This window comes from Balaenoptera acutorostrata, chromosome 6, assembly GCF_949987535.1.
Source record: "Balaenoptera acutorostrata chromosome 6, mBalAcu1.1, whole genome shotgun sequence".
NCBI lineage: Eukaryota > Metazoa > Chordata > Mammalia > Artiodactyla > Balaenopteridae > Balaenoptera > Balaenoptera acutorostrata.
This window is the reverse complement of record NC_080069.1, coordinates 124,374,072-124,398,624: the sequence shown is the minus strand read 5'-3', so window position 1 is coordinate 124,398,624 and position 24,553 is coordinate 124,374,072. Positions and strand designations below refer to the sequence as shown.

General features: G+C 63.2%; 2 protein-coding genes across 7 annotated transcripts in view; both read left to right on the top strand.

Annotated features, from left to right (window-relative positions):
• SNAPC4 (small nuclear RNA activating complex polypeptide 4) overlaps positions 1–13,954 on the top strand; it is a 26,193-nt gene extending 12,239 nt beyond the window's left edge. For both annotated transcript variants that reach the window (XM_057548593.1, XM_057548594.1), the window contains 10 exons: positions 330–424; positions 4,834–4,913; positions 5,247–5,717; positions 6,934–7,177; positions 7,649–7,719; positions 8,260–8,364; positions 9,098–9,125; positions 10,069–11,690; positions 12,808–12,932; positions 13,814–13,954. In XM_057548593.1, the coding sequence (XP_057404576.1) occupies positions 330–424; positions 4,834–4,913; positions 5,247–5,717; positions 6,934–7,177; positions 7,649–7,719; positions 8,260–8,364; positions 9,098–9,125; positions 10,069–11,690; positions 12,808–12,924 (2,833 nt within the window). In that variant the 3' untranslated portion in view covers positions 12,925–12,932; positions 13,814–13,954. The remainder of the gene's footprint in view (positions 1–329; positions 425–4,833; positions 4,914–5,246; positions 5,718–6,933; positions 7,178–7,648; positions 7,720–8,259; positions 8,365–9,097; positions 9,126–10,068; positions 11,691–12,807; positions 12,933–13,813) is intronic.
• On the top strand, positions 13,926–24,553 carry CARD9 (caspase recruitment domain family member 9). Of its 5 annotated transcripts, none has more exons than XM_057548597.1 (13): positions 13,926–14,060; positions 17,512–17,714; positions 17,885–18,022; positions 18,680–18,984; positions 19,067–19,246; positions 19,346–19,489; positions 19,692–19,817; positions 21,357–21,548; positions 22,004–22,045; positions 22,311–22,359; positions 23,672–23,748; positions 24,247–24,329; positions 24,420–24,553. In XM_057548597.1, exons 1-13 carry the CDS (start codon positions 14,005–14,007, stop codon positions 24,517–24,519), a joined length of 1,695 nt encoding a protein of 564 aa, XP_057404580.1. In that variant the 5' UTR covers positions 13,926–14,004; the 3' UTR covers positions 24,520–24,553. The 5 variants fall into 5 exon arrangements, 2 of the variants coding, with proteins under 2 accessions (XP_057404580.1, XP_057404579.1); XM_057548596.1 differs by lacking the exon at positions 13,926–14,060 and adding an exon at positions 15,894–16,077; XR_009008636.1 differs by lacking the exon at positions 22,311–22,359 and having other exon boundaries at positions 24,420–24,475.

The following is a 24,553-nucleotide window of genomic DNA, read 5'->3' as shown; positions in this document are numbered from 1 at the left end:
CTTCTCTGAAGTAACAGCTATTTCTGTCCTTTGCCCATTTTTAAAATTGAGTTATAAGGGTTCTTTATATATTCCAGATACAAGTCTCTTAGCAGATAACGTGGTTTGCAAATATCCTCTCCCACTCTGTGGGTTGTCTTTTCACTTTCTTTATGGTGACCTTTGAAGCACAAAAGTTTCTAATCTTGCTGAAGTCCAGTTTGCCTGTGTTTTACTTCTGTTGCCTGTGCCCTGGGTGTCATAGCTTAGAAACCACTGCAGATGCCAGGGCAGCAGCAGGAGGCCATCTTGGCTTCTAAAACGTCCCTTTGTTTTTATGTTGCTTTCAGGTATCTCAGAAGGTTACATTTTAGCTTGAAAAAGGGACGATGGAATTCCAAAGAAGAGGAAAAGTTAATTGAATTAATAGAAAAATATGGTGTCGGTAAGTTCTTATTTTTTGTTTCAGTTTTTTTAGTTTCACACATACTACATACATTTTAACATTTGCATGTGTTAGGGAGTGATCATAGTAAATCTAGTAATCATCTGTCCCCATACAAAGTTATTATAACATTATTGACTATGTTTCTTCTACCGTGTAGAGCATCCCCTGGCTTATTTATTTGGTAGCTGGAGATTTGTACTTCCTAATCCCCTTCACCTGTTCGGCCTCACCCCTCACCCCTCCCCTCTGGCAACCACCCATTTGTTCTCTGCATCTTCGGGCCTGGTGTCTGTCTGTCTGTCTGTTTTGTGTGTTAGACCCCGTGCACAAGTGCAGTCACACTTCCTCTGATTCATTCCACTTGACCTAACACCCTCTAGGTCCATCCGTGTTGTTGCCAATAGCAAGATTTCTGTTTTTTCCTTTCGTGGCTGAGCAGTGTTCCACTGTATGTACAGACACGACATTTTCGTTATTGTACTCTGTCCATTCATCTATCGATAGACACTTAGGTTGCTTCCGTATATTGGCTGTTGTAAATAGTGCTGCTGTGAAAATGTGGGTGTTAGCTTTTCTTTAAATGTTTTGGAGAATTCACCTGTGGAGCCAGCCATCTGGTCCTGGACTTTTGTTTGTTGAGAGTTTTTTTTGTTTTGTTTTGTTTTTGTTTTTTACTGATTCAATTTTATTACTGGTAATCAGTCTATTCATATTGTCTATTTTTTCCTGACTCAGTTCTTAGGTGAGTGTGCTTTTCTAGGCGTTTATCCATTTCTTCTAGATTGTCTAGTTTTTGGGTGTATAATTTTTTGTAATAATCTTACATGATCCTTTATATTTCTGTGGTGTTGGTTGTAACTTCTCCTTTCCATTTCTGACTTTATGGATTTGGGCCCCCTCTTTTTCTTGATGAGTCTGGCTAAAGATTTATCAATTTTGTTTATCTTTTCAAAGAACCAGCACTTAACTTTCATTGATTGTTTTCTGTTACTTTTTAAATTTCTGTTTCATTTATTTCCACTCTAATCTTTATTATTTTCTTCCTTCTACTTTGAGCTTTGTTCTTCATTTTCTGATTCCTCTAGGTGTAAAGTTAGATTTTTTATGTGAGATTTTTCTTGTTTCCTGACATAGGCTTGTATTGGTATAAACTTCCCTCATAGGACTGCTTTTGCTGCATCCCATAGATTATGGATCTTTGTGTTTCTATTTTCATTTGTCTCCAGGTATTTATTTCCTCTTTGATTCCTTCAGTGACCCATTGGTTGTTTAGTGGCAGATTGTTTAGCTTCCACATGTTTGTGTTTTTGAAGTTTTTTTCTTGTAGTTGATTTCTTTCTTTTTTTTTTTTTTTTTTTTTTTTTGGTAGTATTTATTTGTTTACTTTGGCTGTGCCGGGTCTTAGTTGGCGGCACGCAGGATCTCTTTAGTTGTGACATGCAGGATCTTTTTTAGTTGCGGCATGCGGAATCTTCAGTTGCAGCATGTGAACTCTTAGTCGCGACGTGCGTGTGGGATCTAGTTCCCTGACCAGGGATGGAACCCCAGCCCCCTGCATTGGGAGCATGGAGTCTTAGCCACTGGACCACCAGGGAAGTCCCTCTTGTAGTTGATTTCTAGTCTCATACTGTTGTGGTCAGCAAAGATGCTCGATATGATTTTACCCTTAAATTTATTGGGACTTGTTTGTGGCCTAGCGTGTGGTCTATCCTGGAGAATGTTCCATGTGCACTTGAAAAGAATGTGTATCCTGTTTGGGGGTGACATGTTCTGTATATATCTATTAATTCCATCTGGTCTCACGTGTCATTTAAGGCCAGTGCTTCCTTACTGATTTTTTTTTCTGTCTGGATGATCTGTCCATTGATGTGAGTGGGATGTTAAAAGTCCCCTACTACTGTTACGTTACTGTCAATTTCATTTTGCTTAATTCTCTCTCTCTATTTCTGTGTGTTAGGTCAGTTAGGTTTCCCGATCTTGGAGAAGTTGCCTTGCGTAGGAGACATCCTGTGGGCCCAGCAGTATAGTCTTCTCTGGTCACCAGAGCTCTGTGTTCTAGGGGTGCCCCTATATGGGCTTTGTGGGCCCTTCTGTTGTGTCGGGGTCAACTACTGTGGTGCTGGTCGGCGGGGCCGGCCCTGGTACGACGGCTGTGGGCCTGCTGCAGGGCACGGTGGGCTTCCTGCGTGGTTGGCTGCACGTCCGGGGTGGGGGAGCGGTGCTTGGAGCAGGGCTTCTGGCGGGCGGGGCCGTGTCCCCAGAGCTAATAGGCTGGAGGGAGGATTCCAGAATGGCGCCCACCAGCACTGGTGTTACTGCAGTGGACCTGGCTCCCCAAAACGGCTGCCACCAGCGTCTCCATCCCCAGGGGGAGCTCCATTTACCTCCTGCCTCTCTGGGAGGTTCTCCACCGTGGGCAAGTGTATCTGACCCAGGCTCCTTGCAAACCGCTGTCTCACGTAAGATTCTGAGTGCACCCTTTAAGAGCGGAGTCTCTGTGTCCCACAGCCCTCTGGCTCTCCCAGGTGTATACTCTGCTGTCTTTCAAACCCAAATGTTCTAGGGGCTCATCTTCCTGGTGCAGGACCCCCCAGGATTGGGAGCCCAGTGTGGGGCTCAGGCTTTCACTCCTGGAGAAAGACTTCTGTGGCGGTGATGTTCCTCCCGTTTGTGGGCTGCTGACCCGGAGGTGTGCATCCTGACTGCACCGCATCTCTACCCCTCCTACCCGTCTCCTTTTGGTTTCTTCTTTGTGCCTTCAGTTGTGGAAAACATCTTGGTAGCCTTCAGACCATCCTCATGTGCGCTAACTCTGTGAGTAGTTGTACTTCTGGTGTGTCCACGGGGGGTCAGCGCAGGGTCTTCCTGCTCCGTGGTCTTGGTGTGTCCACGGGGGGGTCAGCGCGGGGTCTTCCTGCTCCGTGGCCTTGGTGTGTCCACGGGGGGTCAGCGCGGGGTCTTCCTGCTCCGTGGCCTTGGTGTGTCCACGGGGGGTCAGCGCGGGGTCTTCCTGCTCCGTGGCCTTGGTGTGTCCACGGGGGGTCAGTGCGGGGTCTTCCTGCTCCGTGGCCTTGGTGTGTCCACGGGGGGTCAGCGCGGGGTCTTCCTGCTCCGTGGCCTTGGTGTGTCCACGGGGGGTCAGCGCGGGGTCTTCCTGCTCCGTGGTCTTGGTGTGTCCACGGGGTTCAGCGTGGGGTCTTCCTGCTCCGTGGCCTTGGCATCTCTGGTGAGTTCTTGATGCATTTGCTTTCCGAGCGCTTCTCACAGCTTTGAGTTCATGGTGGAGTTTTGCAGATACCACTGGAGGCCTGTGGTTTGCTCTCATCCCAGGCTGCCTCCCTGGTCATCAGCTCTTCTGCCCTGTTTTTTTTTAATATTTTGGCCACGCCATGCGGCTTGTGGGATATTAGTTTCCCGACCAAAGACCGCACCTCGGCGTGAGAGCACAGAGTCCTAACCACTGGACCACCAGGGAATTCCCATTCTGCCCCATTTTTCATCATCTCAGCAGGTGGTGGTGGTTTTTTCATTTTACAAACTAATTCATGTTCATTATAGGAAATTTAGAAGCAGAGATGTATGAAAAGAAGGAAAGGAACGTAACTCATTTCCTGTCTCCAGAGGTGGCTGCTGTCTGCTGGTGTGCTCTTGCTGGGTACTTCCCTGTGCGGGTGGCTTTCCTAGGAAGAGCCAGCTTATTTAAGTTGAGTCATTCCACTTTTAATTGAGCAGCTATTTTTTACTTTATGATGTGTTGTTATGTTATCTGTTACTAATATTTTTCTGTATCTTTACACATTCTGCATCTTAGTGTTATTTTCAATAATCGTGATACATTTCCTTGGATAATAGGTTATTCTCTCAATTTTCTGTTAGTGGACAATTTAAATCGCTTCTCATTTTTTGTTATAGGGGTGGAACGAGCTGAGGGTTCAGCGGCTCAGTCTTTGCTTATATTTGTAACGTTTCCTTAGAGGAAATCCTCAGACGTAGCAGTGCCAGGTCTGAGGGTTCTGTCACACGCAGTCACACTGCCCCGTAGAAGCAGTGCCCCACCAGCACTGTCTGGCAGAAAACACCAGATAATTTGAAACGTCCGGTTTAGAAGCCTGGGATAGCAGGTATTCAAGGGCCGTTTCACGTAAACGTGGGTGACTTTTTTCTCATGGTTGTGTGTTTCCTAGAACTTCCCTCGGGCTGGTTCTCCGTTGAGAGTCAGATGCCTGGCTTCTCATGGAGCTGCTCGGGTGTGTGGGCAGCGTGAGGGCTCTGACGGAACACGGTGCGAGTCTGCTAGAGGGGCCACCAGCGTGTGGTGGAGAGGAGCCCTCTTCTCCAAGCTGCTAAGCTTGTGTTGTCAAAACCTGTTTGTAAAAAGTAACTTCCATGTTGTTTTGCTCTTGTAGGTCACTGGGCAAAAATAGCCTCTGAACTGCCCCATCGGACGGGCTCCCAGTGCCTAAGCAAGTGGAAACTCATGGTCAGGGTGAGGCTTTACTAAAAGTCAGCCGAAGGCCCCAGCCCCCGGGGGCTAGCGTCACCCCAGGCACGGTGAGGGGAGAGCGGCTGGCGGGCGAGAATGGGGGCGTCTGGTTTCCGGCCGTGGCGTCTCTTCTTCCAGGCGGCCGAGGGCAGAGGGAGCTCGGCCTCCCTCCTCAGAGCAGCGGGAGGGGGCTTCCACCCAGCACGCCCAGCCCCCTCGGCCCCCTGGAGGCGCACCTCCTCGAGGCCTCTCCCTAGAGGCCTGGCCCGCCTGCCCGCTGTCCCCCGTCGCTGAGCCCTGGGAGGCTGGGACCTCCAAGTAGCCCTCCCCCTACAGAAGCGGCAGCGGCGCAGGCGGGGGCGGCGGCCCCCCCGCAGGGTGCGGTGGAGCTCCAGCAGCGGGGACAGCGGCACCACCAGCGGGGACATCAGCACCAGCGGGGACAGCGAGGACTCGGAGCCAGAGGCGGCCCCGGGGGCCCTGGCAGGTGGCCAGGCGCTGCTGCCAGCACAGCATGCGGTGCCTGACGTGGACCTGTGGGTTCCTGCCCGGCAGAGTGCCAGGGAGCTGTGGGGAGGGGGCACCGGGAGCTGGCCAGGACCCTGTGATGCCTGCCCCCGCCCTCCCAAGGGCTCTGGCGTGGCCCAGGGTGGCCGCCGGGAAGCTTGCGCCACGGCCTCAGCCCCAGCAGAGCCGGCGGGCCAGGCACGGACCCCCTGCGGGACCCAGAGCGCCAGCCTGAGAGGCGTCAGATGCCCGTGCTCGGCGGACGCTCGCCCCTCGAGCTCCATGGGGCCGGCGCGCCAGGTAGGCATGGGCGGGTGGGAGCCCTCCTGCTTGGGGTCAGCGAGGCTGCGCTCACGGCTGGGGGTGGCCTAGGCTCGCGCAGGCGTCTCCTTCCTGCACGTTGCAGCGTGCGCTCCTGACCCGTCCACTCGTTGCGGAGCACTGCCCAGGCAGAAGCGTGCTTCCTGAGGCCGGCCCCTCCATTTCCCCCACCTTGTTGCTTGCTTTTTTTTTTTTTTTTTTTTTGGCCACACCGCACAGCTGTGGGATCTTAGTTCCCCAACCCGAGGATTGAACCCGGGCCCCGGCAGTGAAAGCGCTGAGTCCTAACCACTGGACCGCCCGGAATCCCCCAGCTTGCTTGCTTTCAAGGCTCCGTGGCAGAGCTGCAGGGACAGGGTGGGTGCCGCCCCGAGCTGCGGGGCGGGAGGTGGGCGCAGCGAGGACGAGCTATCCCTTCGGTCACCTGAGTCCAGGGAGGCCCCTGTGGAGGGTCCCGCTGTCCGCCTGCTCAGGTCTGACTCAGCCGGTCACACGGGGGCATGTCCGTGGACGTGTCGAGGCCCTGGGCCCAGACACGGCTCTGGCCACGTCTGGGTGGCGTCCACGTTGGGGCGGCTGTTTTGTGCTGGGCGAGGTTGGAAGTCCACTCTCTGACACCAGGGACAGTGGACGCCACGGCCCCCGTGCCACGTGGGATCATCTCTCCTTGAGTCTGTGACTGCAGGGCCTTAAGCCCCAGGGTTTGTCTCAGGCACGTCATGTCATCAGCTCAGGGAGCTGCCCGGAGGAACGGGGACTCTGTTAGTCCTGGGGGTGGCCGAGCTGGGCAGCTTCTTGGAGCCCAGCCTTAGGGACCCCGTGCCCTCCTCTGAGGTCACCACACTCCAAAGAGTGTTTCCCAGCGGCCCAGGGCGCAGGTGCGGGGCACGTTGGGGTCTGGGCAGGGAGCCGTGCGTGTGCCCAAAAGCAGCAGCCTCCCGTGGTCTGTCAGGGTGGGGACGTCCACTCGGGGTCCCTGGAGACAGCGCTGCAGGCGCTCAGACCAACGTGGCCACTTGGTGCCAGACGCGGCGCCCCAGGCGGCCAAGACCACCCTGATGCCCAGCACCCGTCTCGTCTCCCACCCCCACCCCACTCCGGCACCCAGCAGGAGTGGAGGATGGTGAGGGTGGGCGCACGGCCGCCCTGCAGCTGAGCCTGGCCAGGAGCCCCAGGGGCCTTTCTCTCCCCACAGAAGGAGCTGAGGCAGCTGCACCTGCGCAGCGCCGCCCCGGGGCCCACCCCTGCTGGCGGTGGTGGCAGTGGTGGGGCCAGGCCCTGCGTGCGGCCGCTGTGGCACAGGACCAGGCAGCGGCGCCAGGGACACGCCCTGCAGAGGAGGCTCCTTGAGCACCAGCTTCTGATGGCCGTGAGCCCGTGGGTGGGCGAGGTCGTCCTGCCCCACGCTCCCCGGAGGCCCGCCGTGGCGGACAGTCGAGGTACTGCCCGGGGGCCCCTTCCCTTCGGGAGCCTCCCGTGGGGCCCAGGGGGAGAGTCGGTCGGGGAAGGGGGACTGGAGGGGACCTGCAGGCACATGGCGGTCACAGCTGCCCTGCCGGGGAGGGTGGACAGGGGAGGGGACCATCTGCCCAGTGTCGACCTTGGGGGGGGGTTGGTTTTGCCTCTCCCGTTCTGCTTAGCACCTGGTGGCCGGTTCAGGAAGTGACCAGACACTCCGGCCTAAGTGGGAGCATCTTCTCGGGATTCTGAGTGCGTCGGTGCCCGCATGTGGGTCATACTGCCTGGGGGGGCAGGACTCTCGGGGCTCAGGAGCGTGTGCCAGCCTGCCAGCACGGTCCTCGCCGTTCTTCCTGGTTGAGCGCGGCGGCAGCTGGGTGGGGGTTCTCCGGGGCCCCTGCCTGGTGCTCAGGCTCTGGGCCCCTTTGCACACGTGCCCTTGTCCCCTTCAGCTGACGGCATCAGGAGGCGGCTGCAGGGCGCCCACCTGGCCAGCACCCCGGTGTTCACCCTCTTCATTCAGGTGAGAAGCCACCGATGCACAACTTTTTTTCTCTTGTGCGTTGCGTTTTTGGTGGAGTTTTGAAGTTTGTGGTGGATTCACTTAAAGTCCATCTTTTTAAAGTTGTGGATCCTTAAAAATGGCTCTTCCGTGACCTACGATTCTCAGCGTTCAACTCAGCGTGGAAGGGGCAGCCATGGGGCGGTGTCCCTGCCGCCGTCAGCTCAGCCCTGTGTGGGAGGGGCTGGGCGCTGAGGGGAAGAGGGGCCTGGCCGTCCCGAGGGGCTGGGTCAGGGCAGGAAGGCGGCAGCACTGAGGCGGCCCAGAGGACCCGAGTCCTGGCTAGGGCCTGAGCCACGTGGCCACAGCCTCAAGGGGCTGTGCGGGCCCAGCCCGGGCCTCTGGGGCGTTGGGTCTGCTCCACGAGAGCAGCTGTGGTCAGCGCTGGCCTGAGTCCCTCCACAGACACTCTCGTGGCCTTGGCCCTGCATGGGGGTGGGGGGCCTCCGGATGGGCAGGAAGGCCTCCTGTCAAGTGGTGTCGTGTGGCCACGTCCCTCAGTTGTTCCAGATCGACACAGCTGGCTGCATGGAGGTCGTCCGGGAGAGGAAGGCCCGGCCGCCCACCCTGCTGCAGGCTGGTGCCCGGGACTCGCCGCCCCTGCAGGTGAGGAGTGAGGGTGAGTGCCAGGCACGGGCTTCCCTGGTTCCCGCCACCCTCCCCTCCCGTCCCAGCGGCACAGCCAGCACGGGGCAGATGGCGCCTGTCCAGCCGGGGAGAGAGGCATTTCCGGGTCCGCGCAGGCCGGGGCCAGCCCGAGACGCCCCTGGGAGGCGTCTGCCCGTCTCCCGGGGAGGTTCTGGGGCCCTGAGGGGCTTTGAGGCGAGTTCAGGGGGTGCAGGGCCTGCGCTGGCACTCAGGCCCACCTGGCTCCACAGCGTGTGTTCCTCCCACCTTGCCGTACCTCCCCTGGGTGGAGCGTGGGGGCCATTGGGCGCCTGCTGCCCTGGGCACTGGCCCCGCTGGGGTGGCAGCCTGGTGCCGGTGGCCAAATCTTTGAGTCTTTCAGCTCGGGGCGGTGTCCCTGAGCCCGGTCACCTCGGGAGGAAATGACAAAACAGTGTTGCTGGTCGGAGGACCAAATACGGTCCTGTGGTGGCCCATCCAAGCCATGGACCCCCGTGCCCTCCTGCCTGGACAGCCAGGCGCCCTGCCTCTCCCTGCAAAGCCCACACAGCCCTGACCCCGCCGAGATGAGCTCTCCCAAGGGTGCCTTTGGGTGGAGTCGCGTTGGGGGCGGGGCGACAGGCTAGTGGTAGTCTTGGTGGGGGTGGAGAAGTGGGTCTGGGCCCTTGGGGACTTCCCTGAGGCACTGACGCTACTCTGGTTTCTTTTCCAGGTACCCTCGAGTGCCCAGAACACCCCAGGTACTGCCCATCTGCCTTTCCCTTTATCTGGGTGGTTTGTGTTTAGTGGGGAAAGGGCCTGACCTGTTGCAGGTTTTGGATTTCGGTGCCTCGCGGTGCGTCCGTTTTTGTTTTTTTGTTTTTTGGGGGTTTTTTGGTTTTTTTGGTTTTTTTCAGTTAATTAATTTATTATTTAATTTTGGCTGCGTTGGGTCTTCGTTGCTGCGTGTAGGCTTTCTCTACTTGCGACGAGCGGGGGCTACTCTTCGTTGTGGTGCGCGGGCTTCTCATTGCGGTGGCTTCTCTTGTTGCGGAGCACGGGCTCTAGGCGCACGGGCTTCAGTAGTTGTGGCACACGGGCTCAGTAGTTGTCTCGCGGGCTCTAGAGCGCGGGCTCAGTAGTTGTGGCGCGCGGGCTTAGCTGCTCCGCGGCATGTGGGATCCTCCCGGACCAGGACTCGAACCCGTGTCTCCTGCATTGGTAGGCGGATTCTTAACCTCTGCGCCACCAGGGACGTCCTGCGGTGGGTCCGTTTGAATGCCACCTCAGGGAGGAGGCCTGACTGGTGTGGCTGGTGGGGCAGCATCTGGTACAGGCCTGTCCTGCCTGTGGCCACCAGTCTGCCCACACCAGCAGAATCGGGCGAGGGTCTGGGGTCCTGAGAGGTGACGCGCAGGGAGGAAGGCAGTGTAGCCAGCAGTCCTTGTTTGGAAGGTGTTCGAGATGTAGGGCTGATGCGCAGGGCCGTCGTGGGCTGGCCTTCCTCCTGGGCCTGCCCTGGTTGGGGCAGGAGCATGGAGGCTCAGGTTGCCATGCGAGGGGAGGTCTGGGGACGTCCGGCCAGGCTGACGTGCCCCTCTCGGCCCAGATGCCAGGCCCAGCAGCTGCCCACTGTGAGGGCCCTTCCCCTGGGACGCATCCTATCTCGGGAGCTCATCAGCCAGTGTTCTGTCCTCCCTGCAGACTGCCTCCTCCAGAGCGTGCCGGCCCGAGGAGCTGCGAAGAAGAGCACCTGCTACACGGGGAGTGGAGGGCCGCAGGCCTGCCACGCGGAGTCCACGCCGCGGGCACCCCCGCAGGCTCCGTGCGGACCCCGGCCCAAGCCCAAAACTGTGTCTGAGCTGCTTCGGGAGAAGCGGCTGCGGGAGGCCCGAGCCAGGAAGGCTGCCCAGGGCCCTGCGGTCCTCCTGCCCCAGGTGCTGATCTCCTCGCCTGTGGTCTTCCAGCCACTGGCCCCCCAAGGCCCCGCAGTCTCCAGTGCCGTGCTCTCTGGGCCTGGGGGCCCTGTAGCGGCCGGTTCAAGTGCGTTAGGCTCTTGGGCCTCAGCCATGGAGGAGAGACCCCTGACGCTGCAAGCCTTTGCCCTCGCTCCGGCCTCCACAGGAGCCTTGAAGACTCCGGCTGCCCCTGCCGCCTCCAGGGCCCCAGGTCTGGGCCCCGGCCAGGTCCCTGTGAGCTGCCGGCCAAGCAGTCTCGGACAGTCTCAGGCCCCCGCCACGTCCCGGAAGCCGGGCGTGCCCGAGGCGCCACCCTTTCTCCCTGCAGCCCCCAGCCCCGTTCAGCTGCCTATCCAGCCCCTCAGCCTGACGCCAGCTCTGGGCACGCACACGGCAGCCAGCACCCGTCTGCCTGTCACCTGGGTGCTCACAGCCCAGGGGCTGCTCTCTGTGCCTGTGCAGGCGATGGTGGGCCTTCCGAGGCCAACAGGGACTCCTGACCCCCACGGGCTATCGGTGACTCTGCTGCCCTCCGCGACTGCGACTCAGGCAGGCCAGGGCCCCAGGCTCCCTGGGCAGGGCCACCCTTGGCAGCCCCCAACCAACACGGACACAGAATCAGACCCTGCCTCCAGGACAGAGCTCTTGACCCTTCCGACGCACCCCACATCCCAGAGCCCTGCGGAGGTGGACGTGGCCCACGGCCCTGGGGGACTCTCCCCTGGAGAGGCCCAAGTGGCGGGGGGGACATCTGTACCCAGGACATCCTCCCAGGCTACGCCCCTGGCTGACGACTCTGAAGCAGGGCCCTCAGGGCCAGGGGAGCCCAGGAGGCCTTTGGGCCTGGAGAGGCCGCCCCCGCCCTGGTCCAGGCGTGAGAAGAGTGCCCTGGACTTGGGCCTCCTCTCCCAGGAGAGCGAGGCAGCTGTGCGGGAGTGGCTGAGGGGGCAGCGAGGGGTGCGTGTGCCCCCCCTGGGCAGCAGGCTGTCCTACCAGCCCCCCACGCTGTGCAGCCTGCGGGCACTGTCTGGCCTCCTGCTCCGCAAGAAGGCCTTGGAGCGCAGAGCCAGCTCCCTGGTGCCCAGCGGGGCAGCCGGGGCCCTGCAGGCCTCGCTGGGGCGGGTACGCGCGCGGCTGCGGGGCAGCCCCGCCTACCTGCTGCTGAGGGTGCGCTTCCTGGCGGCCTTCGCCCTCCCCGCGCTCCTGGCCACCCTCTCCCCCCGTGGCGTCCCCACCACCCTGTCGGTGGCCATGAGGTCCAACCCTGGGAGTGACAGTGACGACAGCAGCCTGGGGGAGCTAGAGCTCGTCGACGGGCAGCCAGTGGGCTCGGCCGGCGGTCCCCAGGCGGCCGCCATGCCCGCTCAGGTAGGCGGTTGCCGGTGTGGCGCCCTCGCCCCCTTCCCCACGCCGTCCGCATCCCCCGGGGCGCCCTCACCCCCTGTGGGTGTCGGCCCCCGCCCGGAGTACTGGGGGTAGGAGCAAGAGGAGGTCGTGGCAGGGGGGCCGGCAGCTGGTTTCTGAGGAGGAAGAGGCCGCTCCGTGCGCCCCATCGCGTGCGGACTTGGCGGCAGGAACCTCACTGCCGGCATGGGGGTCCCGCCACCCAGGCCTCGTCCACGGGAGCAGCGGCCTCAGTCTCCGTGCCCCCTGCGCGCACACACACACCCCTGGGGGCTGTCTGTGTGCCTGCGCTTTGTGGGGTCCGTCCAGTTGCCGGCTCCAGCACGTCCACGTCCAGAGTTCTCTAGGCTGTGGAGGCAAAACCACCTTAGCTGTTTCCTGACAAGAAACCTGATATGCACACGTGTGAAGGTGTCCCCTGACCCGTGCACCCAGGGAGCCCCTAGTCCCTGTTGCCTGGGCTGAGCAGGAGAGCCGGGTCGCCTCAGGACAGGGAGGGCCCCAAGGTCCCTGGCAGGTGTTGTCCGGCGAGCAGGCGGTGACCCCCCAGAAGCAGTCCCTCGCCTTCACGCGGGGTGGCCTTGCTGCCGGCCTGGTAGAGCCGGGGCCGGGGCGGCGGGGTTGTGGCTGGAGCTGTGCCGGTCCCGCCTGCCCGCGGCCCGGCCCGGCCCGCCTCCTTCCCGGGAGCACGGCCTTAGGAGTCCGGGGGGCTTCTGGACTGAAGCAAAGGCGAAACACTGCTGGGCCCTAGGGAGTGAGGGCAAGAGGGAGGCTCGCCGTCCCCCGTAGCGTGTGCAGCCTCCCAGGGCCCTCCATCCCTGCCCGGCCGGCCCAGTTTGGGGGAACCATGGCATAGGTGGCTGGCTCTTGGGGGGCTGCTCAGAGGGGGTTGGAGCCCCCGAGTGAGAGAGGGGTCAGGGGAAAGCCAGAGCCCGCGTGTGACCCCAGGAAGGCAGCACCTCCTGTTCCATCTCCGCGGGGACGAGTCCGAGGAGCTGCCTGTTCCTCGCTGCCACCCCGTCCCCTGCCCATCCCGGCTGGAGGGTCACTCTTGTTCTCCTCTGCCTGGACTTTGTTTCAGGGAACGCCACACCCCGCACAGGCCTCTGCCCCCTCCTGCCCGGACAGTCCTGATGACCTTGACGTGCTCCAGACACGGCACGCCCGGCATGCCCGGAAGCGGAGGAGGCTGGAGTGAGCGGCAGGGTGAGGGACCCGGGCCCGCCCTCAGCTTGGCTCTGGGCACGTGGGGCCTCAGGAGCTCCCCTCAGCTTGTTGCTATCACGCAGGGTGGGGTGTGGTGCGTACAGGCCACTGTGGGCAGGGTCTTGGAGGCCCTCCCCTCCCTCACTCTCCCCTCTCCCACTGGGCTCCACACCCCAGCCTCTGCTGCTTCCTTCCTGCCGGCTCACGTGTGCCTGGGGCTTTGGCCCTTCTGTCCTCTCTGCTTGGCCCTCTTCTCCCCGTCTGTCTGCAAGGCTTGTCCGCCCCTGTCCAGGTCTCTGCTCGGTGGTCAGTTCCTCAGAGACACTCTCCCCGGCCGTTCTAAGGTGGCATTGCTGTCCCAGCGCCCGTCTGCCCTCGTGGCACTTGCCCCTCCCTGATAACCGACGTGGTCCATCCGTGTATTTGTCCGTCGTCTCCCCCCGGAACGTGAGCCCGTAGGGCAAGCATAGGGTCCCCAGTGCCCAGATAACAGGCACCAAATAGGCCCAGCATGGTCGGTTTTCACACGCTGAGCCCCGGGCCGGGGAGGGTGTCGCAGAGGCAGGAGCTGGGTCCTCTAGCACAGTGCGGGCTGCACTGGGGGCGGTTCTGGGTCCTGGGCTGGATGGCTAGAGCAGGAGCAAGAGCTCTGGGTGGGTGGGGGGCCGCAGACGGGATGCCTGGGGTGGGCCTGCTTAGAGCCCACTCAGGCTCCAGGGCCAGTCCTCTGCACGGCCCACTCCGTGGGCTGCAGGTGGGCAGCAAGGCCTCACTCCACCCCGCCCTGCCCCACAAGGCAGAGTGCTGTCCCTCTGCGTTCCCATCCGTGGGGTCCGGCTGGGGTCAGGGCCACCTGCCATCAGGGTGATCTTGTGTTCCAGGACTTCCCAGGGCCGGACGGCCACTGCTGCTGCCGACAGGAGGTGGGGCTCGTGCTGGACCCAGGCGAGCCTGCCCGCCCCGGGAGGCCGGCACCCAGCCCGCGGCAGAAGGGCTCTGCCAACAGTGGCCGCGTCGTGACGGGCTCGGCTGGTCCCCGAGTGCAAACCAAAATATCGGGAGGAATAAAGAAATGTCCTGTTTCTTAATTAAAAGCAAGCCGCGCGCTCCTGGCGGTCTCGTCCTGAGGTACTGGGCGGTGTGCAGAGGGGTTGGGCCCCCCCTGGGTGTGTGGGGAGTGCGCCAGCTGGGCCCTGGGGTCCACGGGGCCCCTGCACACTTGGCCTCTGGGGGCCTGTGGAGGGGGAGAAATGGGGTGACCCATCTCACGAGAAACGCTTGTGGCTCTGGCCTTCAGACTGGGGGGCCGCTCCAAGCAGGAGGCAGCCCAGCACCCACCCAGGTGCTGGTGGCCCTCTTGGTGCCACCGCAGGGATGGGGCGGGCCCACTTCCTCTGCCATCCAGACCACACAGGCCGACCCAGGCGGGTCCCCAGAACCAGTGGCAGCCTGTCTACCCACAGTCCCCACGGCAGCCCCGGGCCAGTGCTCTTTTTATTCTGTGCAGGCGTTTCTTTGGCAGGAGACCGAATCCCCACGGCCTCTCTGTCCCTCTTGTCTGAAGGAGCTCGGGTTTGGGGGTTTGGTTACACCCTCCGAGACACCGGCTTTTCCTGGAGCTTTGTTCTTGCACACTACTCCCCTTTGCTTTCACCTTATTAGGGAAATTTTCCAACACAGAGAAATGGGACAAGTGTGCCCAGCGCGTGTGTCCTGACCCCCCCACCAGACAGCAGTCACTTGGGGTCACCTGTCTCCCCTTTGCCTGCACCCAGACACCACACGTCACGTCACACAGCCACAGGCTGACTCGCCACTCGGGGGGGGGGGTGTGTTTCACTTTGTGCCTGGTACTCGACTCAGCAATTCCCATTTTCCTTGTGGTTTCCTCTGACCTGTGGGTTATTTAAGATGTTTGTTATTTAATTCTCACACACTTAGTGATTTTTCAGATGTCCTATTACCGCTTTCTAGTTTGATTATGACATGGTCAGAGAACATGGCGTTGTTATTATTTAATTCATAAACACACCATGAGGAAGACTCCTTCCTTAGCCTCATGTCATGAAACAGGAAACACTGGGTCACGGAGGGCCCGGCACCGGCCCTCTGCCCGCCAGGTGCGCAGAGCCGCAGCTCCCGCCACTCCTGTACCAGGACTCCCCCCCCCCCCCGCCCGCCAGACCCTCCAGGCTGGGGCAGGATCCCCCAGAACACGGCTCCCCCAGGGGGCTGGGGGCCTGCCCACGCCTGGAGGGTGACCTCGGGCCTCCTGGAGGCCTGCGGGGAGGCCCGGCCACTCGGCAGCACCTGGTGGTGCCAGGATTCCCGGGGTTTAGCCTACTGACCACCATGAGCCCAGGAGGCAGAGGAAAACCCTGGGGCTGAGGGGCTCAGGACCCTTCAGGAAGGGAGCCAGCAGTGCTGGTCAAGCCCCTGCCCACCCAGCTGCAGCCCCTTCCCAGACCTGTTGCTCAGCCTGGCAGGTGGCAGCGCTCTCGGTTCAACCAGCGAGGCCACTCTGGTGGGGCGGTGGCCTGGGGATTCCCCTGGGGCCCTGCTGTCGCTGTCGCGTGGGTCCTGGTGGAGAGGGGCTGCTCTCAAGGAGGGACGGGTGGAGCCAGCTGCAGCGTGGGCTGGCAGCGAGTGGGGTTAGGCTTAGGGCCTGCAGCCCCCCCAGCCCCATGCCCTCTTTGGACACCACGCTGCAGTCCTTACGGGACCAAAGTGGACCGGACGGTGGCTTGGCCTTGTCCCACCCTGGGAGAGCCACGGCTCTAGCGCTCCCACTCCGCAGGGTCAGGGCTGGGCCTGCAGGGCGGGCCCCGGGGCGCTGGCGCTGGGCGGGCTGGCGGGGAGGCGGGGAGGGGGGGTGGGGGTCTCCGAGCGGGAGCAGCTTTCCCTGGGAGGAGGCGGCTTCCACTTCCCCGTCCCCGCCTCCCGGGGCCGCCCTGCTTGGGCGAATCAGAAGGCAGCACGGGGATGGTCCCCTGTGGGAGGACGGCCGGGCCTCCGTGGGGTTAACCAGACCCGTCAGGAAGTGCACGGCTTTCCTCCGGCTCCACCCTCCCTCGGTCCGGCAGCCGGCAGCTCCTACTGCGCATTGAATCGGGCGGCCCAGGCTGACCCCCAGGAGGACCCCGAGGTAGGCGGGCCTGGTGCCCTTTCCTCAGGTGGTTGGGAAGCCGCTGTGGCCCAGCTCGGGCTTGAGGCAGGGAGCGGGGTCTGGAGCAGATACCCCAGGCGGGCGTCAGGTGGCCTCGCGCTGCTGCCCTGTCCCCTTCACAGCCGCCTGGTACCTGCTGGTCACTTCACTGGAATTAACAGCAGGGCACCGTCAGGTGTGGGACACGTGGACATCCGGCTAGGAAGGCGGGGACTGGGCCAAACACTCCAGAGACCCCAAGTTGCTGGTGGTTTCATTCAATGCTTTGTTGCTGGGCGGGCGGGCTGGCTGAGGGCAGCGCGAACCTGCTGCCAGCCGCATCTCCAGGAGGGTGGCCCAGTCCCTTTGGGCTGGAAACCGGTGTTTCCCACACAGGTCAAAGGCTCAGCCTGCGGTGGCGGGGTCGGGGTCTCCGCCCCCACCGCGGGGAGGAGGCCACCGCGTGGCCGCTGCCGGCTCAGCTTGGCCCTGGAGACAGTGGTTCCCCCACCGGTCGTGTAGAACGGAAGAGCGGCGGGTGGTTCCGGCATAGACGGTCCCCTGTCGGAGAGCTGGCCCGACAGTCCCCAAGAGCGCGGCCAAGAGCAGGCCTCGCCTGGGAGGCAGACAGGAGCCTGGACGGCTGGTGGCCCAGAGGCTGGAGGAGGCAGGGAGCCGCATTCCAGGCCGGCCCCGGGCGACACAGCCACCCCTCCCGGTGCGCCCGGGCCCGGCTCTCCCTCTACCGTGGGCCGTCCACAGTCACCCTTCCTGGAGGGCACCCTGTCACCGAGCCTGACCCGGAGCAGGCCGGCCCGGCAGCTGCTAGGTGGCCGTTGCATCACCAGCTGCCGGAAGGAGAGGCGGGGACGGGAGTGGATGTGAGCAGGCACTGTCCTGCGGGGAAGGAGGAAGTCCCGCCAGCACAGCCTGGCACCTTGGGGGCCAGGCACTGGCCAGCCGGGGGCTGGGGCTGGGATCCCTCCCCCATGTGCCAGGGGGGTTGTGCTGGTAGGCGGCACAAACAGCCCCGTGGGTAGGGGGCAGCCTCCCGCCAGCCCCGCAGCACTTTGGGGTGCTCTGGGGGGACAGGGCCAAAGGAGGGCCATGGTGCAGGGGGGCGTGTTCTCCTAGATGCCACCTGACCCTGGAGCATCTCCATGCCGTTCCCCACGCTTATTGGGGTGACCCGCTTATTGGGGTGACTCGGGGAGAGAAAAACCCCAGGGCGGCCAGAGGGGCGGGAGCAGGGCCGTGAAGGGCGACGCGGGCGAGCCGATGGGAGGGAGCGGGGGCTTCTCCCTCTCTTGGCGGCCCCTCTCCTGGACGCCCCTGGGCTGGGTTCCTGGTCTGGCTCTGCCCAGAGCCCTGGCGGGCGAGGCGCAGGCCTGGCTCCCGGCAACGCCTGCTGCTCAGCCGCGGCCTCCCTCCCAGCCGCCTGCCCAACTGCGCCATGTCCGACTACGAGAACGAGGACGAGTGCTGGAGCGCCCTGGAGGGCTTCCGGGTGAAGCTCATCTCCATCATCGACCCCGCCCGCATCACGCCCTACCTGCGCCAGTGCAAGGTCCTGAACCCCGACGACGAGGAGCAGGTGCTCAGTGACCCCAGCCTGGTCATCCGCAAGCGGAAAGTGGGTCAGTGCCCGTGCCCCACCCCGTCCCCCGGAGGCCCCCTGCCCTGTCTGCCCGCGGCTGTGGTGCTTCACGCACAGCTGAGGCCGCGGGAGAGCCGCCCAGACCCCCACCACTGCAGCCTCTTGGGGTTCTGCAGCCTTGCGTGCCCACACGTGTCCTCTGGGTCGCAGGTGTGCTCCTGGACATCCTGCAGCGGACTGGCCACAAGGGCTACGTGGCGTTCCTAGAGAGCCTGGAGCTCTACTACCCGCAGCTGTACAGGAAGGTCACGGGCAAAGAGCCCACCCGCGTCTTCTCCATGATCATCGGTGAGGAACAGGACACGGGCCTGGAGGCACAGGGCCCGGAGGGAGGGGCGGGGGATGGTGTGGGTTGGAGCCGGCGGCCCCCTTCCCACCTGGTCCCCTCGTGGATAAATCGCGTATGAAAGAAAGGGAGCGAGCCGTGTGTGGGCAGGGTGCCAGCTTTGGGCCCGGTGTGGGTGTCGCTCCCGTCCCGCTCTCCTCCCAGCACTCGTGGAGCGAGCAGAGGCTGGAGGAAAGGGGGACCCGAACTCCGGAGGGGGGAGCAGGTGGGAGGCGGGGTGCACAGGCTGATTCTTGGCTCAGAGCCCCTCCTGCCCAGAAGACCATGTGAGCCCGCTAAAGCCATGCCCGAGAGGCCAGGCCTGCTCGCCCCAGCAGCCTGTGAGGCGGCCCCGAGTCGCGTCCCCTGCCTCTCAATCAGGATGGTAACAAAATTTGACAAAGAGGGTTGGACACCCAGACCCTGGGCTGCCCTGCCCTGCCCTACCCTGGGAGGGGGTGGGGACAGGGCTGGGGGGTGAGTTCATCTCTGGGACGGGGAGCAGCCGCAACTGGGAACTGACCCCTTGGCCAGGCTCCCCTGGAGCCGCTGGTCCTCAAGCGGAGGCCCGGGCCGGGCCAGGTGTACCATGCACCACCTGACACCCTCCCGGTCCGCAGACGCCTCCGGGGAGTCAGGCCTGATGCAGCTGCTGATGAGCGAGGTGATGAAGCTGCAGAAGAAGGTGCAGGACCTGACGGCACTGCTGGGCTCCAAGGACGACCTCATCAAGGAGCTGAGGGTGAAGGACAGCCTGCTGCGCAAGCACCAGGAGCGTGTGCAGAGGCTCAAGGAGGCCTGCGAGGTGGGCGGCCGCGAGCTCCAGCGCTGCAAGGACGAGAACTACGACCTGGCCCTGCGCCTGGCCCGCCAGAGCGAGGAGCGGGGCGCCGCGCTCATGCGCAACCGCGACCTGCAGCTGGAGGTGCCCCGCGCGGCGGGCGGGGCTGCTGGGGCGGGCGGCGGGCGCCGGGGTCCCGGGCGGACGCTGACGGCCGGTCCCACAGGTCGACCGGCTCAAGCACAGCCTCATGAAGGCAGAGGACGACTGCTCGGTGGAGCGCAAGCACACGCTGAAGCTCAGGCGCGCCATGGAGCAGCGCCCCAGCCAGGAGCTGCTGTGGGAGCTGCAGCAGGAGAAGGCGCTGCTGCAGGCGCGGGTGCGGGGGCTGGAGGCCTCCGTCCAGGTGGGGCCCCGGGGCGCGGGCCGGCGCGGCGGGCGCGGGGGCGCCGGCCCGGGCCTCCCAGCCCCGCTGTCCTGCCGCCGTCTCCCTTCGCACCCACAGGAGGGGAAGCCGGACCGGAGCAGCCCCTACGTCCAGGTGCTGGAGGAGGACTGGCGACAGGCGCAGAGGGGCCTCCAGGAGCAGACCGCCGCCATCTTCTCCCTGCGCAAGGACCTGCGCCAGGCCGAGGCCCTGCGCGCCCGGGTACGCGGCAGGCGGGTGTGGGCGTGCGCCCTGGGCCGACTGAGCGGGGCTCCACGCCCCTCCTTCCCCCTGCCTGGAGGCGAGGGCCAGCCTTCCGCCCCACCTGGTGCCTGCGCTGCCCGGGCACGTCGGGGCCCAGCTTCGGTCTGGAGCTCCGGGCCGGCGGGGCCGCAGGCGGTTCGCTAACTGCCGTCTCCCGCAGTGCACGGAGGAGAAGGAGATGTTTGAGCTGCAGTGCCTGGCCCTGCGGAAGGACTCCAAGATGTACAAGGAGCGCATCGAGGCCATCCTGCAGCAGATGGGAGAGGTCGCCGTCGAGCGGGACCAGGTAGGGGCCGCACAGCCCTCCCGGCCGCGGTGGCCTCTCAGGGATGCCGCTGTCAAGGTGGTTCTTCAGGGAACGCTGACAAAAGCAGTTCATGCTCGTTTAAAAACGTGAACGCTAATGAAGTTAATCCCCTTCCTCCACTTCTGCCCCACCTGCTGCCAGCAAGTCCACGCTCCACCTTCTGCTGTACCTGCCAGACTTTTTTCAGCGTATGTGTAGTTTCATTTTTGTTTTACAAAAGTGGAAGCTTTCTGACTCGTTTTGCAAAGACTTCTTTTCGCTTAAAAAGCCACGGGCGCCTTGGCCGGCTGCACTCTTCTGGGTGGGGAGGCGGCGCCCCAGCGCAGGGCTGCACCTGCTTCTTCGTTTCCCATCACTTTCCTGTGACGGCTCGGGGTCGTTTCTGATCAGCCACAGCTGTCGCTTCAGTCACTTTCTGGAGGGTGATTGGCAATCTGTATCAGGAGCCTGAAGAGGTAGATTCCTTTTCCCCGGCAAACCCACTTCTAGAAAGCCGTCTCATGGGAATAACAGAAACGCAGAGAAAGCCCGGCAGATGCGTGCTTCCCTCAAGGCCGTGGGCAGCAGTGCGGTCTGGGGCAGCAGTGCGGTCTGGGGCAGCAGGTGTGAAATGGGCGCAGCTCACCCGATGGGACAGCTCCTTCCCGGAGCTGCCCGAGCAGAGCCCCCTCTGCCTCATGCATGGCCGGCAGGGGCGCGCAGGCTCCGGTGGCACCCAGGGCAGGCTACCCCCCCAGGGACGCTGGGGCCTGGCCGCCGAGGTGAGCGGCAGGGTTTTCTCTGGTGGGTCCCGAGTTGGAAGCTGGCACCGAAATTCAGGGTGTCCTGTTACTAGTCCAGCCCTGGCTGTCGGGGTCGATTGAGGCAGGGGTGTGGGTTAGCTCCTGGACCATTGCTGGACGCGGAGGCTGGCTTCCTACAAGTGTGCCTCGCGGCCACAGCCTCCTGGGCCGGTCACTGTAGGTCGTGGGCTGGCCTCCTGGGCTGACCTCAGTGTCCCCGCCGTGGGGGACCGGCTTGATAAAGCCTGGGGTGTTCATCTTAAAGAATGTTACACGTCTGTCAACAATCATGTTCTTGATATCAAGCTGTACCCAGGAAGTACGAAACGTGCGTGTGGGCATGTGAACACGGCTGAATGTGCCCGGAGAGCAGGACTTGAAGACCCTGCAGGGTCAGCAGGGGTTATTCTCAGGGGTATATTATCTTCTTTATATTTTCTGAACTGTCCACACTTTCCATCCTGAGCCTGTATTGCATTTACAACCCCCAAAACACGAATGACATCCTCGGATGAGAAAGGGGAAGAGGCCAGCGCCGGCCCTCCCGTCCCCGGCCATGTTGCTGGAAACCCTCCCAGGAGCATTGCTAGAAATAAGGCGGGCTGTGCTGAGAAGTGAGAGAGCCGGGAGGGGAAACGAAAGACCCGGGGGCTGGGGGGGGGCAGGGAGGCGGGCCGCGCTCTGCCGGGAGGCCCAGCCAGAGCCCCCTGCCGCGCTGCCCTGCCCTGCCCCACAGGCCATCGCAACGCGCGAGGAGCTGCATGCCCGGCACGCCCGCAGCCTGCAGGACAAGGACGCGCTGCGGAAGCGGGTCCGCGAGCTGAGCGAGAAGGTGGACGAGCTGCAGCTGCAGCTGTTCCAGCGCGAGGGCCAGCTGCTGGCGGTTGAGGGCCGCCTCCGGTGGCAGCAGCTGGAGACGTCCGTCCTGGTGGGCCTCCCCCGGGGCCTTTACGGTGTCCCTCAGTCAGAGCCATGGCTCTGCCACGGTGGGGCTCTGGGGGTGCGGCCACATGGGGGCAGGTGTGTCCCTAGAGACTGCAGACCCCGGAGGAGGAGCCGCCAAAGGGCCTGGGCCTGGCCTGGCTCCGCCACTGCTCTGCCGCTGGCTAGGCGGGTCCCCAGACGTTCCTGAGCCCCTCCCTCCTCTGTAAGGTTGCCTGCTCCCCGAGCCCTCGTGGAGGTGGGCTGCAGGGCTGGCATAGCTCAGGGCCTGGCAGGGTGTGGGGAGGGGGAGGGAGGGGCGTTCTGGCCAGGGGCCAGGCCCAGCCATGGCCTGGAGAGGGGCCTCCCTGGAGGGCGGGCTGGCCTGGGACCCCACCCCATGCCCTCGAGTGGCTCGGTTCCCCCACAGCCTGCTGACCGACCTCTCTTCTGTGACCACAGAGCTCCGACCTAGAGGATGGCTCACCGAGGAACTCCCAGGAGGTGAGTGTGACTCTGGGGGCGGGCCCAGGGCCAGCATCACCCCGGACTCCCGGCCCAGCCTCTGCCGGACCACAGTCCCATATGGGTCCCTCAGAAGCTCTGGGAGCTCAGCTCACCGCCGGCCATCCTCCCAACGCCCAGCTGGGCAGCGTAGGTCCCTCCCTGAGAAGCCGGCATGGGGGTGACGGTGGTTGGGTGGGCAGCGCTGAGGGTGAGGTCCTGGCAGGCTGGTGGTCTGACCAGTTGCCCTGTCTCTCTTGGGAAGCTCTCGCTCCCCCAGGACCTAGAGGAGGATGCCCAGCTCTCAGACAAAGGTGAGGAGGCGAGCGGCCTGTCCCGGAGGAATCCGGCTAAGGCCTCCTTCTGGCCGCAAGTTGGCACCCATCCTGACCTTCAGCACGCACACCGCATGACGCCGGTGCCTGGGGACACATGCCCCAGCCCTGGCCCATAGACCTCCACAACCCCACTTCACAGATGGGCACACTGAGGCTCAGAGGGATAAGCAACCCCCACGGGTCCCCAGCCAGCAAACAAGAGCCCCATTGGAACCTGGGGCCCAGGCTTGCAGGTCCACATCCCAGCTCCCACCTTGAGAACACGCCTGGCCATTGGAGCCCACTCAGGCCCCGGGATTGCAGAGTGGAGGCACCCCGCCCTCCAGAGCAGGGAGCTGGGGAGGTAGCCACTGCCAGGAAGCAGAACAGAGCGGGGAAGGAGGAACAGCTCAGGGTGACTGGGGCCTTAAGTTGGCAGGGGCGGGATCCTTCTGCCTGCCTGGGCACAGGACAGGGAGTGGCAGGGAGATGACCCAGCGGGGATGACGAGGGGCTGGCTCTGAAGGTGGGTGTCAGACAGGAGTTTGGGAGGATGGGGTGGTGGCGGGGGCACCACTGCAGAGGTAGCGTGTGAAGCCAGACAGACTTCCTCAGCGTCAGGCCTGACTCCAGCTTCTTGAGGGGGGCTGAAAGAGGAAGAGGCAGCAAATGGAGAAGTAAGTGGTTGGTCCCTCTGCTGCTGCCCAAAGACATGAACTTGAGGCCAGTGAGCCCCGACGTGGGGACAGGCAGGCAGGACCCGCAGGCAGCGAACGGAAGGGGAAGGCTGTTGGCCCAGCCATCCTGGGAGCCCCAACCCAGGGCTGGTGTGGCCCCTTGCGGGAGGCGGGGCAGGCTTCAGGGTCAGAGGCCAAGGAGGAGGGAAAGACCTGGGCCTGGGCCTTTCCCACCGCAATGTCCGCAAGACCTGGAAGCCACAGTCGCTCATCATGGACAGCTTAGGGGAGCCAGCCCATCAGAGCACTTTTTCTGCGGGTCCTGAGCCCTGGGCCCATCCAGGCCCCGGCAGGTGTGGAGGGAGCCCAGCAGCCTGCAGTGTTCTGCTCCCAACGCTGCAGTGCCCCAGGCCCTGCCCAGGGACGGGGCGCAGCATGTGCTCCGGGAGCCAGGAGTGGGCAGTGAGGTCTCTGAGCCCCAGTCCCCATGTCTATACAATGGGAATGCTTGCGGGGTCCAAGTAAAGACCCAGAAGGTGGCACAGGACTGGCCTGGGCTGGGTGGGTAGAGGTACTGGCGAGCGCGATCCTGGCAGGTAGGCAGGACCAAAACGTACAACTCTGCCTTGCAGGCGGCCCGGCCATCGGGGAGAGCCCTGAGCAGCCCTCTGTGGCTCTGCAGAAGGAGCGGCTTTCACTGACCCCCGAGGTAAGGCTGCCTGGGGTCCCTGGAGCCCTGGGAGGCCCCTGGTGTGGGTCTCAGTGTGAATGATAACGGGGAGAGTGGTTCCTCTACCTCGACGCCTGGGGGGTGATCACAAGGCCTCTGCTCATGGGCTCCTGGGGTGTGGTGTTTTGGAACGTGAAGCTGAGCCCCCTCCCTTCTTGGATGAAGCAGCGGAAGAGGGGGCAGGGGGCAGGGGGCGGGCCCATCTGGGTGGGGCGCAGCGTTAACCTGGGTGGGAACTCGGCCTCACTGTCCACTGCACGGAGCCCGACGGCAAAGGGGCCGCACCGGACACTACAGTAGAAGGAACACTGGCTTGGAGCCCATCCCCGCTGGCTGCGCGTGCGTCCCAGGCCAGTCCTGTCATCTGAAAGGCGGGAGAACGCATCCCGCCAGCCCGGCCCTCAGTGCGCAGCCCCAGGGGCGGGGGTGGGGCCCACGCGGGTGCTGGCCGGAGCCTGAGCCTCGCCCCTCCTGCAGGACGCAGGCTTGAGCGGCGGGGAGCCCCCCGAGAAGGAGAAGGGGCGGCGGCGTCTCAAGGAGAGTTTCGAGAACTACCGCAGGTGGGACCGCGCGGGGGAGGGCGAGAGGGGCTGGGGGGCGGCGGCCCCGCGCACACCTGCGCCCACCTGCGCCGCCTGGGTCTCCCGCAGGAAGCGGGCCCTCAGGAAGATGCAGCACGGCGCGAGGCAGGGGGAGGTGGACTGGGAGAATACCACGGGCAGCGACAACACCGACACCGAGGGCTCCTAGCCGGCCCCTCCGTCCAGCCGCTCGTCGTGGGAGG